This window comes from Girardinichthys multiradiatus, chromosome 13 (assembly GCF_021462225.1).
Source record: "Girardinichthys multiradiatus isolate DD_20200921_A chromosome 13, DD_fGirMul_XY1, whole genome shotgun sequence".
In the NCBI taxonomy this organism is placed as follows: domain Eukaryota; kingdom Metazoa; phylum Chordata; class Actinopteri; order Cyprinodontiformes; family Goodeidae; genus Girardinichthys; species Girardinichthys multiradiatus.
Window position 1 is genome coordinate 39789857 of NC_061806.1, and position 15728 is coordinate 39805584.

Below are 15728 nucleotides of genomic sequence, written 5' to 3' on the forward strand. Positions count from 1 at the left end.
AAAATCAAAGCGAAGCATAAACAAAGCATAGACGTGGTAGGGAACGGGGTAGTAACAGAAGGAACCAGCCAGGAACTAAACAAACAGAACAACTAATATACACAGAGCACATAGAAGGGAACAAAAGGCAGGTAATCAAAGAAACAGGGAACAGGTGAAAACAAATACAAAGGCTGAAGATGGGTGAAAGGACTAAACAAACAACAGAAAACACAAACTAAGCAAGAGAATAAATCAGAGGAGGAAATAAAGAACTAGAATAACTATGAACTAAAGTAAACAAAGAAACTAGAGGAGAACACAGAAACAACAACCTAAGAAATAAACAAAGAGCCATAAGGAGAATCTAAATTACAAAATAAACCATCACAAGAACCCACAAAGTCCAAAATGTCACTCCATGACAGAATATTTATTATAAGGGTGTATAATCACATGCATGTATGAGGGTATGTCTAAGTATAAGTGTACATGTTTCAAATAAACCTAAATATGGCCAGATCTAACATATAAACAATTCATGGAGATATTTAAGTTTTATAATATTATGTAAAATATTTTGATAAAAAGTTGTTGAACAACCGCAAAAGAAGGCTTTCTAAAAAGTGTCTAATTCACTGACAGGCTTCTATGTATTTATGGGACTTGTCTCCAGTAAAAAAAAGCATAAAAATGTTTGCCTTCTTGGCATGGTCCCCCAATGACTCTTTGGACTTCATGAGTTAATGTATAACAGCTCCAATAAAACTGCAACATGATGCCAGCAGAACCAAAGCTGCTTGTCATCATAAATTCTAATGAAATAAAAGCATTTCCTGGATCATTAAACAATCATTTTGGATTCAGACATCTGCTTCAAAGCGGATCAGATCGCGTCAGTTAGACCGTATAGGTTCAGTAAGGCAATTCTGCTCGCTTCCCTTCTTGCTTGCTCTTCCTGTGCAGAGATGAGAGTCACAAACCACATTCCTGCAGTCATGAGGCGCAGCTGATCTGAGTCACAAAGCTGGAGAGAGAGAAGGAGAGGAACAGGCCGAACACATTCAGACATGAAAAGAGCAAACTGGTAAACTGGCACCAAGCTGCTTTCAAGGAATCGATTTAAAGGCTCTTCTCTTCTCAGGAAACAACTGCAGCATTATTGACTAGGGGATTCAGTTATCACTGCTGCATTCACAAGATGGACTTTCATCTCGACTACAGGTGGGCCACGTTTAATTCTGTAAAACTGCTTCTTTGGATCAATAATGTTGGTTTTGGACTCATTTGGGTACCTCACGTAAACCCAAGTTTTCATAAGAAAAGTTTGTACAACATAAAATTCTTACATGACTTCATCTTGATTAAAGACACACACAAAAGAAACGTTTTGCTATAAAAGATCTGACATGTGATCATTTGCTGATGTGTGAATGTAACACATGCTTATTCAATAAGCTTCTGCTGAGTGTATAACAGGAAATGTTTCGGTATCATGTTTTCAGCAACGCCACACACCAAGAGATGCTGTATTCAGATCATTTTTTTCTGGTGATCAGGTCCGTGCAGTAGCAGTATGCTGCTTCAGATAAGATACAAGCTTCTTCTTGCACGCTTGCAAAGTACGCAATCAAGTGATGAGAGCTTTGTGCGAGCAGGTCTTTATTGACAAGCAAGGAAGTGAAAATGAAAGAACATAAACTCGAGAGGGCAGGGTTGCATTTTTACACTGCTCTGTAAAAAATGTGAGGCAGCAAAGGCAGGACTGTGATGGAAAGAGCACAGCGGGGAAAAGGTTGCGTCTGTAAGTAGTAGGGTTTTATTTTTACTCCTTTAACCACTTTGTGTGTTCAGGAGGTAAGAGTGCTTCAAATGGAGGCGCAGGTCAATCTGCACACTGTTATAAGATTAGCACCATTACAATTAAACTCATTTCAAAAAGGAATAAAGAGGAGATGTCTGAAAACTAGATCTGAGAATGAGAGCATAGAGTTACTGTAACAACATTCCTGAGTTAGAGGCTCTAGAAGCAGAAGTAATTTGGTTTCCTGCTATTTCTCAGGCATTTTGCGTGTTCAGTGAACAGTGAATGTGTTTGTGACAGATAAAAACTGTGGCCTGTCTGAGGTTTTTTTTTTTGGAGAGTAGAGCCTTTGTGGCATAAAAGTTCTGCTTTTCGAACTGTAACATGTTCAAACCTTTCCGCTTCATATATAGACACTTCAGCCCTGCCAAAAGAGCTAATGGCAACAGCTGTGATGTCCAAAGTAGGTTCTTATAGACTGATTATAATCTAATAATATTTAATACTGTTAATTATGTCGAGTTAGTCATAATTGCATTCTTCATCCAGTAATTCTCAGTTTGTAGCATTTCTAAGAGCATGTATGGTCATTCACTTTATAACCTGTGATAAACGTCCAACATTTTGATTAAAAAGTTGATTAAAAAGACGTTTTTTCACAGAAACTAAAATCTGTGGTGGAAAAATGATATTATCCAAACCATTGTTATGGTAATCTTGCACAAGATGAGAGCAAAAGAAGTCGCCAGTATGTCAGACCAGCTCTGCCTTCAGAGAGCAAGGAGAGTTCTTTCTTCCTCAAGGAGGGTAACAGAAATATTGATGAGAAATTAGAGTACTGTTTATTTCTTCATGCACAGCTGCAAACTCCCCCCGAGTCTGACCTTGGGAGGAGAAACACAGAGGAGTAAACCTCACACAGAGTCGATTAGCATAAAAATACAAAGACATAACACAAACTATAAGTTCACGGTGATAAGATTATGAAAAATACAGTTCATCTCCATCATGAAATTCTAGAAGTCGTAAAAGTTTCCGTTATAAATTTGAAAGTGCAGACCTTCTTCCAACATTTCAGACAATATTTGAGTATAGTTTAAGTTTAAAATTTAGCAACGACTTCTAAAACTTTCAGTTATTACAGTTTGGAGAAGTGTTTGTCAGTGGTAGTAAAATGGTGGTAACATAAAACCAATGAGGAGGGTAATGAAGAAGACATCTAAAAAGCTAAATATATGTTTTCAGCCTAAACTATGACAAACATGTCAAAAATATTTTTCACAGTACTAATCAGCAAGGTAACTCTAAGAATGGCTAACGTTTTGTTAGGTAAAGCTAAATGTGAACCAGCCATAACTTTTAAAAATGTCAACCATTTCATGTCTTCAAAGTGTAAAGTCAGCAACCAGAATAAATTATAAAATAAACCTAAATTAACCAAATATTTTAACTCTTCATTGGTTCCTTTTTCCTCCCATTAAAAACAGTGAAGCTGTTAGCTTCAGTGATTTCATTGGCTGTTGTCAGCTGACTATGTAGCTAAATGCTTCTGCAAGTTTGTTTATTTAGTTTACTGAACAGCAGACATGTATAAAACGAATAATCTGAAAGGAAAACATGCTGTATACCAGATTTAGCTCTCAGAGTTCATTTCTATCTGCAGTTCCTGACACACAAAAACATATATAGTCAGTCCCATTGGTGGTTTTGACATGAGCCACACAGGCAGCTGAAAACAGGGAGATCGGGGTGTGGGGTTTTTCTGTGACATATTCATTTTCTTTATCCAGAGTGGCTGGGTGCTACCTTTAGCTACCCTCTACCAGGAAATTTTAAAAAAATTAGATCTTCACAAGCTGGGGCCATTTCTGTAGGTGCATCATGAAAGCAGCCACAGAGGGATAAAAAATACTAGGGGAGTGGGTGTGGGGGACGGCAGACGGAGGGGCTCGCCAAGAGGACCATTCCTGCAAGAACCGTTGATAAATACAACTTATGTTAACCCATTAGTTATTTTTAAATGTATGTAACAATTTCAATTTTCCATAACTTAAACTTAGCACCAATTTTGACAATTAAATTCTTACATTTTTTAGCCAGCTGTTTTCTTTGCTCACTGTTTTCTCAACAGTTAAGCTATTAGCTTTAGCGTGAGTTAATCCATTACTTTTTGCAAAAATAAATGACTCTTATTTACTTTTAGCAATTTAAATTTTTTATTCTCTATTTTAGGATTTTCTAAACTATTTCACCTATTTCTTTCTTTTTCATTTTTAGTAATTTGCTGTTTGATTTTGTGTTTAACACACAGTCCATTTGGCTTCATCTTTGTTTAATTAATGATAACCTTAAGTAGAAGACAACTGAACTTCTTCTCTTGTTTCTTAAAGATGTTTCACCTCTCATTCAACAGGCTTCTTTAGTTCTGAACATGGTTGAAAGTAACTATTAAAACATAGTCAGATCTGTGCATTTATGCACATGGAAAGATCATTTACATGCTGAAACTCTAGAATTGTTAGGTATCCTTTCTTTTTTTGACATGTCTGTATTTCAGCTATTTTGACTTTAACTATTTATTACAGCTAATGTATACTATTGCAACTGCTGATTAGTTTTATATTTTTTTATTTCATCTCTGTTTGCTAGTTTAATGTAACCTTTGGTGTTTTAACTGCACAATGTTAACATATTTTCTGACATTGGCTTTTGGTAATTGCAGAAGCACTCAGTCGATATTTTGTCGGAAACTTTCAGTTTATGAAAAGCTAAAATACATTTCTATCAGTTTTGACATGTTGCCATATTTTTTTTATTTCAAAGTGTTGTTTCTGAATACTAATTAGTAGATAGATGATAGAGTTCTTTATTTTCCAAACACTAAACTGTGTTATTTCCTGTTCAGGATCTAGTGACCTCTGACCTGATGGAGGACAACAATGGGGATTGCCAGGTGACGGGGGAGACTGAGGTTGACATTGAAATCAGACAAACTAAAACTGACCAACAGACCAACAACAACAGATCCACATGGACAAATGGTATCTAAATGTTGCCTATATTTTGTATTTTTGCATTAAATTTCAAGGTGACATCCACAGGAATTAATTAAGAGAAATTGAGTTTTATTTTTTCCTGATAAAATAATGTTTGTCCATCAAATATCCAACAAGTGAGGTCATTTCACTTCATTATTTATTTCAGACTCTGATTTAACTCTGATCTTAAATATTATTTCCAACTCATTAGACTCTCAAAAACATTTTTGACCGAATTAAATACAGATATTCTTATATAACATAAACATCTTGAGTTAAGGTTCATTAACAGATTGCTAGCCAGTGGTCATAAGTATGTCTAACATTTACAAAATTAATTAGAAAAATTAAAATAACATTTTTAAACATTTATGTAGTTTCAACATGTGTGAGTTTAGTTAGGAGCAACCTGTTTCCTTTTTTTGGTCCTTAATTTATCTGAGTTTGTTGAGGCAATGGGGTGTAAAAATCTTTATTTCACTGGTTTCCGAGAAGAGTTGAGACCACCAGGGGGCATTACAATGCACAAAAAACATTAAGCTCCTTCAGCTCTCCTTATGTTGTCTTTTATTAAGGGTATCAATGAACAAGGGTTAACATTTGCTTATATAAGTGTGCTTCTGAAACAAAGCAATAAAAAAGAAAACCCTACAAATCTTTCCAAAGCTGTTATAAGCCTCACAGTTTAACAATATGATAAAAATTCAAACTGAAGGCAAACTGAATATTTAAGTCTTTGAAAAGGAGAAATAACAAAATATAAAGTGTATCATCAAGTCCAAATTACACCTGCAACACTGCAAGCTATGACATGACCATTTAGCAAAATTGTTGAGCTATGCTTATATTATACAAAGAAAGTAAGGACAGTACAAACCAAAAGTTTGGACACACCTTCTCATTCAAAGACTTGTCTTTATTTTCATGACTATGAATATTGTAGCTTCACACTGAAGGCATCAAAACTATGAATTAACACATGTGGAATTATATACTGAACAATAAAGTGCAAAACAACTGAAATATGTTTTATATTCTAGGTTCTTCAAAGTAGCCACCTTTTGCTTTGATTACACAGCTGATAGTCCTACTGAATAGACTGTTAGAATTTGTATTATGGCAAGAAAAAAGCAGCTAAGTAAAGAAAAACGAGTGGCCATCATTACTTTAAGAAATGAAGGTCAGTCAGTCCGAACAATTGGGAAAACTTTGAAAGTGTCCCCAAGTACAGTCGCAAAAACCATCAAGTGCTACAAAGAAACTGGCTCACATGAGGACCGCCCCAGGAAAGGAAGACCAAGAGTCACCTCTGCTGCGGACGATAAGTTCATCCGAGTCACCAGCCTCAGAAATCACAGGTTAACAGCAGCTCAGATTAGAGAACAGGTCAATGCCACACAGAGTTCTAGCAGCAGACACATCTCTAGAACAACTGTTAAGAGGAGACTGTGTGAATCAGGCCTTCATGGTAAAATAGCTGCTAGGAAACCACTGCTGAGGACAGGCAACAAGCAGAAGAGACTTATTTGGGCTAAAGAACACAAGGAATGGACATTAGACCAGTGGAAATCTGTGCTTTGGTCTGATGAGTCCAAGTTTGAGATCTTTGGTTCCAACCACCGTGTCTTTGTGCGGCGCAGAAGAGGTGAACGGATGGACTCTACATGCCTGGTTCCCACCGTGAAGCATGGAGGAGGAGGTGTGATGGTGTGGGGTTGCTTTGCTGGTGACACTGTTGGGGATTTATTCAAAATTGAAGGCATACTGAACCAGCATGGCTACCACAGCATCTTGCAGCGGCATGTTATTCCATCTGGTTTGCGTTTAGTTGGACCATCATTTATTTTTCAACAGGACAATGACCCCAAACACACCTCCAGGCTGTGTAAGGGCTATTTGACCAAGAAGGAGAGTGATGGGTTGCTGCACCAGATGACCTGGCCTCCACAGTCACCGGACCTGAACCCAATCGAGATGGTTTTGGGTGAGCTGGACCACAGAGTGAAGGCAAAAGGGCCAACAAGTGCTAAGCATCTCTGGGAACTCCTTCAAGACTGTTGGAAAACCATTTCAGGTGACTACCTCTTGAAGCTCATCAACAGAATATCAAGAGTGTGCGTAGCAGTAATCAAAGCAAAAGGTGGTTACTTTGAAGAACCTAGAATATAAGACATATTTTCAGTTGTTTCACACTTTTTTGTTCAGTATATAATTCCACATGTGTTAATTCATAGTTTTGATGCCTTCAGCGTGAAGCTACAATATTCATAGTCATGAAAATAAAGACAACTCTTTGAATGAGAAGGTGTGTCCAAACGTTTGGTCTGTACTGCATGTAAGAATCCCCACTAGATAATTAAGGGTCACATTTCTAACAGACTGAAAGAACAAGAAGCTAACCATGTAACAGTCCAAAGTGAAAATTCAATAAAACTGCTTACCTGTATTTGTAGCTGAGATTATTTAAAGTCCATTATTTGTTAATTAGGGTCCTCTTCAGCTGCTCTCCTTTGAACATCCTCTTAGCCATTTGAGGACAGCTCTCTGATTGGCTCCGCAATAAACTGTCTGCAGAGCTCAGTCACCCTTCAAATCGCCCCTTGAGTTAATACTTTTTTACAAACCCCTTTCTACTACAATTACAACTATAACGGTCATGAGCAAACTTTTCTCACCTTCAAACTAAAAGAAAATAGACAAAAATAACCAGTTTGAATGAGCTCAGATTTTCAAGCTATCTTCCTTGGATGATTCTGAACATTTCATTACTCACAGTTTTTCTCTATCTTGAAGTCTGTCACTGTGTTTTGAAGCAAAATCTGTGTATCCCCAACGATGCTTATAGAATCTGAATGAAAGAGGGTACACTACTTCCACACCTGATGTCCAGAAACTGCCTTGAATTGGGCTTGAAACTGCTTTTTTTGTCCATATAAAATTACAATAAATTTTGGGACTGGGTGCAGATAAGGTTTAAGGTTGTTTTTTGTCCTTAAATTGTTAGTTCGAGTAGCATGAAAACCATTGAGCATGTAAAGGGTGCACACATGGTCATATGTGAATATTTTGATATTTTTAGGGCACACTTTTTACAAATATTTGAATTTTGGATAAATAACACCTTTTGGAAAAAATGAATGGAGCACTTTTTCTGTCAGACCTTTTGTCCACAGGCGTGGTAATACTGAAGCTTTTAATTCAATTAATTCAATTCAAAGATACTTTATTGATCCCCGAGGGGAAATTACCAGGTGGAAGGTCTGTCATCTTAGAATATTTTAACCAATTTAAGGACAAACTTTGGACTTTTCATGAACTTTTGAATTTCCATCCAATGCTGTCAAATAGCTTGAAACCCTTTTCATAACTGCTTGTTTTTCTACACTTTTACAAGTATGGGCTTTTTGTGTTGTTTTAACAAAGAAGATCCCAATTAAATACATTGAACAGGAAATCGTCAATATTCGTATCAAAAAGCTGTGCTTTTTGGCCAGATTTGAGAAATCCACTTTAACTGGAGACTAAATTTCTCAATTGTTACTGATTCATCTGGCATTGGGAAATTTACCCAGTTTCTATGTGCTAAGATCTCTTTCTTTCGAAACAGACATGCCTCCAAGATTTCCACATAGTGGAATTTATAAACTTCTTGACACTTTTAATTTTCAGCATTTAAATAATCATGATCCTTGTTGTCTTTGTCAGGCCAGTGTGTTGCTGCAATCCCAACCAGTTCAACGTTCAGACCTAGATTTGATCTGTCTCTCTGTCGTGCCAAACTGGAGAGGAATGGTTTTAGGGTTAGTTGAAGCCCAGTTTCATTTAAGGCACATTTCACTCTAATTACAGGATGCCGATTAGTTTGCTCTGTGTGTTTTTTCAGGTTCCAGCCGGGGACATGGAGGTTCCACTGAAAATAGCCCTGGATGTCCCCTCAGTCAGAAGATACATGGTTTTGAACTCAGGCCTTTTCCACTTTATATTGGCACCGGTACTCAATGTTTAGCAAACCTTCTTGCTTTTACTTCTTCAGTTACACTTCTTCACAGTTAAGTCTTCCTCAGATATTAACATACTTTTCTAAAGAGTCAAAATATGGATAGACAGGAAAGCATGCGCTTCCTGCTTACATCAGGTGACAAAAACTATTTATGTAACTGCTAAACCTCCCATGTACTACATTGTCAGTTTGCCTTGTAGATTGCGCTTAAAAATAAATAAAAAAAACAAAATATAAATAAACTCATCAATTCTGCAGAAAGGTTTAAAATAAATAATAAATTCACATTTCATTACAATAATGCAATCTTACACTATATTTTCTCAAGTAATCCAAACTTAAAATTGTCATTAAATTGTCCTTAATGACTGCAGCAGCCATTAATGACAAGATTTAGTCTCTGCCAGTAGCCATCATAACCTTTTAATTAATGATTTTCTAAAGCGTTTACTACCAGTCCAATGTGGCACAATACAAATACTGACACAAATGACTTGAAAATATAAGGTTTTGTCTTTAAATTATGTTTCAACATATTAACACATGGTTCCAGCTTCTCTGAAGTGAGAATTTATGGTCTTTTTCTTCAAAATCTTTTTTAGATTATTTTTTCAATGTTAATACCAACCTGTGAAATATAGATTCTTCAAACAATGATTAGGATTATTGTAAAATTGTGTTATATATGTTTACAACTGTTTAAATATGTATTACAAAATATAAACAATCATTTGGAATTTGTGTGGAGATAAAAAATTGTATTTTAATATCTTTGCTTCCACCAGGTGCTGTATGTTGTATTATGGTGTGCAGTTTTCTCCACCCTCCACCTCTACATCACTGTTACTGAATACTGGGTCCTCATTCTCTCCGTCAGCCTCATCTCTATCCTCCTCACTACTGCCATCATCTTCTTTCTTCATCTCAGTAACAAAGACGTAAGCAAAATTAGGTTGTTAAATTGTAACACGTTTACCGGACATGTAAAAATCTGAAATTTCTTCCCTTCTGTCAGATCAACGTGAACATAGATGTTCGGTTGGTCCAGGTGAATGAGAAGATGACGAAACACAAGTTGTTGGTGGGTGTTGCAGACTGGGTGCAGAACTGCACTGGACACATGCAGGTTTGTTTCTTAATATAAGATAACACTCAGCAAATATAACGTTATCTGTATACTAAAAGAATATACCAGGATGGTCTCTGACAAATTTGGAGAGCTTTTCTGGGATGCATCAAAAACTATGTAGCCTCCCAATTACTTGTGATAGAGTGTGAGTTTTTGCCGTCTGTTCAGAGCATGAAGAAAACTTTGTGTAATCGTGTGGTTTATTCTTATGGTGGCTGTATATCTGGCTCCTGGGTGCTGTGTGGAAGAGCGTGGGAGCAGCAGAGGTAGAGCTGATTTCATGAGGTGTTCGCATTAGAGAGGCTAAGTAATGCAGCCAAACTAGGCAGGCAGCACCTGAAGTAATTTAATATAACACTGCTGCGTTGCATAATGCCAGTGCTCTGTCTGCAATCAAAACTATCCCATCAGGTAGTTGGAAAAGCAATCCGTAATCTCCATGCCTAATGTGTAACCTAACATATGCACTCACACACACAGGGCTTGCAAACGTATTAAAAATTGTTTATAGTTTGTCACAAAACAACCACAAACTCTAATGTATTCCATTGGGATTTTCTGTGACAGACCAACATAATTTATTTAATCAGAAAATGTATATTTGTTTTGAGGCCCTTTAAATCTAATACACCCCACTAAACTCTAGGGCAATCAACCGCTTTCAGAACTCACATAAGTCACCTAATTATTAGGGGTCCAGCTATGTGTAATTTATGCTCTCAGAGGGGACAATCAGCATCATGGAGATAGAGGAACATGGCAGACAGGTCACAGATAAAGTATTGGTCACGTTTAAAGCAGGGTTAAGTTGTAAAACAATACCCCAAGGTTTGAATATCTCAAAGAGAACATTGTTCGGTTCATCATCAGAAAAATTAAACCAACCAAGAAATGGGACTCCACCTAAATCAATGGATCGAAGAGGGACAGCATTAATCTAAAAAGCAGGCAAGCGGCCCTTGTTAACCCTGGAGGAGCTGCAGAGATCCACAGCTCAGGTGGCAGAAGCTGTCTTCAAGAAAACTATAATGATGGGGAAGCTGGTCAGAGTTGATGGACAGATCGATGGAGCTAAATACAGGGCAATACTGGAGGAAAACCTGTTGGAAGCTGGAAAAGACTTTGGACTGAGGTAGAGGTTCACCTTACAGTGAGAAAATAACCTTAAACAGTCAGAGAAAAAAGGAAACTCTTGAGATCAAAGCATATTAATATGTCATGATGACCTAGTCAAAGTCTAAACCTAAATCCAATCAAGAATCTGTAGCAAAACTTGAAAATTTATATTTTTAGACAAGCTGTCTCCTAACTGAATGAGCTTGAACTGTTATGCAAAGAAAGATGGTAACAATGGCCATCTCTCGATCATGGTAGAATGTATTGGTAGAGACATTTTCCAAAATACTTGCGGGCTTAAATGTAGTGAAACATGGTTCCACAAAGTATTGACTTTAGTGTTCAGATATTTATTTGAAAAAGCAAAATAAAATCTTCCTATTACAACTATGCACAATTAAGTGTTCTGAATAAATATCCAGTGAAGTTTGTTGCTGTAACATGAGAAAATATGAAAAAGATGAAGGTTAAAAAACCTTCAGCAAGGCACTGATATACGGAAATACCTTATTGTATCTGGTGTTGTTTACCAAGTTGGAGTCAGATTGGAGATTTACAAACCTCTTGTTTTTACTTGCTTGTATGTCTCTACAGTTGTGCTTTGTGTACTGGGACATGTCCCCCTGTTTGAGGACACTGACTGATATTTTAGAGGAGTGGAGCCCTGTGACAAATGACACCCAGGTGAGAGTCGAGTACATCTGTGGCTGTCTGTTCTCCTGCTGTTTAATTGATTTTTCTGAAGTTCCCTCGGTTTACCCTCATTCCCATTAATTAGAAACATAACTCCAGATGCTCTGGAAGCCATGTTTATCTGTTGAGTTTAAAACAGCAGACATTTGAGCTTTGAAAGAGGCTATTACAGTACATGTGGTTTACAGCCCTGTGTAAGAATGATCAAATGAGTCTCTCTCCTCAGAAAACCATGAAGAGCAGAATGTCACATCTCGTCTTGGTGACGGAGCATCCTCCCATCGACCCCGAGGCTAGTGGTTCAGATGTCGAGCAAGACATTGATGAAAACAGGCCTCTGCTGAGAAATGAGGACACAGGATGCAGTACGCCGTCCAGCCAGCAGGGGGACTCAAAGGTCACCTCTAACTACAGCCTTGTTCCTGAAGCTTTACTACCTGCTCAGGTGAGAGGGATGAAGATTTGTCTGTGTATGGCGTTCTTATCAGACTAATCCTATCCTTATAAGATAAATATGAAATATGGTCTAGGTTTGATCAGCTTCTCAGCCTCCTTTTGGTACAAATAAACGTAATGAATTGGATTGTATGTGATTCTAAACCTGAGGGGACCTGCCTAAAAACCAACAATCTCTTTTTCCACAACCAAACAAACCATTGACACCCTTTCTATAGGATTTAATTCCCAACAGCCACATATAATGCGAGTTTCAAATTAACTGCAAAAACTAGCAGGAGAGTGTCAGTCAGACGTTTACATTCACTAACGATTATCACTTTGAACAATTCAGGAAACCCCTAGTGATGATATCATGGATTTGTAAGTTCCTGGTATGGTACATGGTGACACAGCAGTGGATATACATTGAGGCAACCCCTCAAGCCTGCTGTGTCCTTGTGTTACATGAGAGCGAAATCAAAAGAAAGCTGCCAAGATATCAAGAAAAGCACTGTTGACCTCCATAAGTCAGGCACATGAGTGAGTACAATTTCCAGATGCCTGAAGTAGGCACATGCACATCTTTAGTAAAAATTGTATTTATTAGAATTTTAAAAATCCAGATAATCAGTCTGGAAGTACAGGAAACTGATACCATGACTGTCTAATCATAACCAAATCTTTATGTAAGGTAGAAGATGCATAGACAGTTGAGTAAACAATGGCAGGACAAGAGGGTGAAGAGGATCACTGGGAGCTTTTGCAGTCTCTCCTCCTGCAGAGCTGTCGGCATAAACCTATGAAAAATTAGCAATGATAAAGCGTTTACGCTTCACTAAGTTAGGTTTACATGGAAAGCCAAGGAAAAGTGAAAGAGCTCTGCTTGATCAGGAAGGGGCACTCTATTTAAAATATCTATCTTACAGAACTGTGGCAGAACAGTTTAGAATTATTTCCTACATTACCTTAAAATGTCAAACATTTCCAGTGAAAAATATAAAGTTTATATTCTGGTCCTTGTGGTTATTTACCATATACCTACTAAAGGCTTTATATTCACTTTCAGCCGCCACAAACAGATAACAGGTAGCGGGAAATCCCAGAGTGCCGGGCCAAGATCAGGCAGCGGTTAGTCCCAGTCCAGCCCCCCATTTAGCCTACTTTAACTTACCAGCCAGACCAGTCAGTAAGTGGCGCTCCACTGCTCCAAAAACTCAGAGAGAACATTTCAAAGTAGGCTGTTTGTAGACAAACTGACTGCACAGATGAAGTTTTGAGGTCCACTTTCTTGCTTAAAAAAATTTTTAAATTACTTTTTTGACAAACTAATAGTATAAAAACAATTAATTTGTATACTCACCTCCTGGGATTTCAAAAGCCTGGGGCTTTCCACAAACATTGGAAAAGGTGATTGTATACATTTTCGACCCTGTGTAGATGAGAGAAAATCTTCAAGAAATGAAAGGTTGCACATCCAATTACTGTTTTCTTTGAAGTTGTCATTTTATCATTACCTGGAAAAAGAACGGTTCACATGAATAATTAAAAGCACCAAATAAATGTCATTAATGTCCATGATGAGTGTATGTAAACATCTGACCAACACTGCATGTCCTTGCTCTCTTCTTTCAGGCTAAAGCATACCAACTTCTGATGACCTACAGCGCAGCTTACGTGAAGTTGCTGATGTCTAGGAGGCTGTCGGGGCCGTCCCATCATCACATGAGGCCCCTGAGAAATCACTGCGTGGCCCCCCTCTGCCTCTGCCAGTACATTAAAAAGAAAGTCCTTCAATGAGAAAGAAAATTACAAACAGCAACCTGGATCTAAGTATTGAAGGAATCTATTCTCCTAGAACCAATGTGGATTTAGGTTATTTTTATTCACTGATGGACTTGTTTGGACACTATACTTCTTTGTTTTTTTTATTTTTTCTCTCCATCCTGTGAGGCAGCTTGGGTTTTTTGCCTGACTGCTGATTTTCTGCCAGCTTTGTGTTTGCACCACCTGGTTGTTAATTTGTTTGCATTCAGCCAAATGCTGTCAGCCCAACTGCTGGGAAACAATATTTATAACTGTTTATACATGACAATCACAAACATAGTTACTATTTACCGCTGTTTAAATGATCAGTACAAATAATAAATATACTGTAGAGATGTTTAATTTAATCTGCTGTGTAGTAAACTGCAAAAAAGATCTTCTGTAGTGTCACTGTGAACTAGGAGACCTTTCCTTGTAAAGAACTGATTTCTATTTCTTTAAGACATGCCTTAAAGGGCTATCCATTAAAAAGATACAATCTGAATGATTACATTGATTCAAATGTATACTTCAAGTTGTCAGACAGGTTCTGTTTACATGATTTCTTGATTCTACAGGTCTGACGTTGTCAGTTCAGTCCTGGTTGTGGCGAGTGTGAGTGAAACTGAACAATTTTTCCCAAAAACTTGATTAATCACAGTTGATTCATGATTTAATATGGGGGCAATTGCATAGTCCCAATCATCATTTGAAAACAGTATTTGGATTTCTTAAGGTTATCTTTTGATTTGATATTTTTCTTAAGATTGGTTTGATGATCCAAAAAAAAGTAACAGAAGAATTGTGCAATGGGTCAAATGCTGTTTCACTTTATGGTTCTGTGGCTACAAAAAAAAAACAAATCATTACCCTCCCACCACCATGCTTAACAGTTTGAAGGAGCTTTTCTTTTCTGCTGATATGTGTGGTTTTCACCACTTTGCATTATGGCCCGAGATCTGTATTCTGTATATTAAAGTCCAAATGGCAACCCTGTAGCTGATAAATTTGACCCAATGAGCAACCTTTTATAAAAACGGTCACTGTTCAACTTTTTTTTTTTAAATATGTCATTTTTTTTACCAGATACTTGGAGTTTCAAGGTAAAAAAATAAATAAATCAGCATACATTGGATTAAAAATGAGATTGGGGTGAAAACAAGAGGGAGTAGAGCCAAACTCTTTCTGCTGGATCACAGATGGCCGTTTAGCTTCCTGAGGAGATCCGGTGTGTAGTGTGAGATCGTTTAACTTGGCCTCACGCTACACGCCTCCATCCTCCATCACACGGTCTCAGCATCCTCTGGGTCATCTTCGCTGGGTATCTCGCTGTGTGCGTTTGTGTCATACTGCTGCACCCATGCCGGGCAGCCATCTCAGCCGCAGCATCAGGGCTGATGATGGATGGAGGCTGGGAATGTTTTAGAAAGCTGGGAAGAAAACGTCTATGCTTGCAAAACCATTGGTGAGGGCAGAACTGAAGCTGGTGGCTTACAGTCATTGTAGAAAAGAAGATCCCCTTTGAATTATTTCATTTCAGGTATTGGGAAATAATGAAAAGAGTAAAATGTTGAATAATTCACTTCTTTTCAGAAGAATGTTTGTTTAATTCTGACCTATGAAATAACCAGGCATAAAAAGCCACTAATTCAAGCAATGAAACTTAGGTCTGAACACAACAAATTTAGGAAATAACCTATATTTAAATAAGATTTTAGGCATTTTGTT

At 37.5% G+C, this 15728-nt stretch overlaps 1 protein-coding gene across 2 annotated transcripts; it reads left to right on the forward strand.

Moving 5' to 3' along the window:
- Window positions 1-365: 365 nt before the first annotated feature.
- Window positions 366-14511, forward strand: LOC124879238 (transmembrane protein 268). 2 transcript variants are annotated; one of them, XM_047383662.1, is made up of 9 exons: window positions 366-1203; window positions 4689-4824; window positions 8527-8621; window positions 8705-8812; window positions 9607-9759; window positions 9837-9947; window positions 11661-11750; window positions 11986-12204; window positions 13830-14511. In XM_047383662.1, the coding sequence occupies exons 2-9, from the start codon at window positions 4710-4712 to the stop codon at window positions 13992-13994; spliced, it is 1056 nt and encodes a 351-aa protein (XP_047239618.1). In that variant the 5' UTR covers window positions 366-1203; window positions 4689-4709; the 3' UTR covers window positions 13995-14511. The 2 variants fall into 2 exon arrangements, with proteins under 2 accessions (XP_047239618.1, XP_047239620.1); XM_047383664.1 differs by lacking the exon at window positions 366-1203 and adding an exon at window positions 1627-1783.
- The last annotated feature ends 1217 nt before the right edge of the window (window positions 14512-15728 follow it).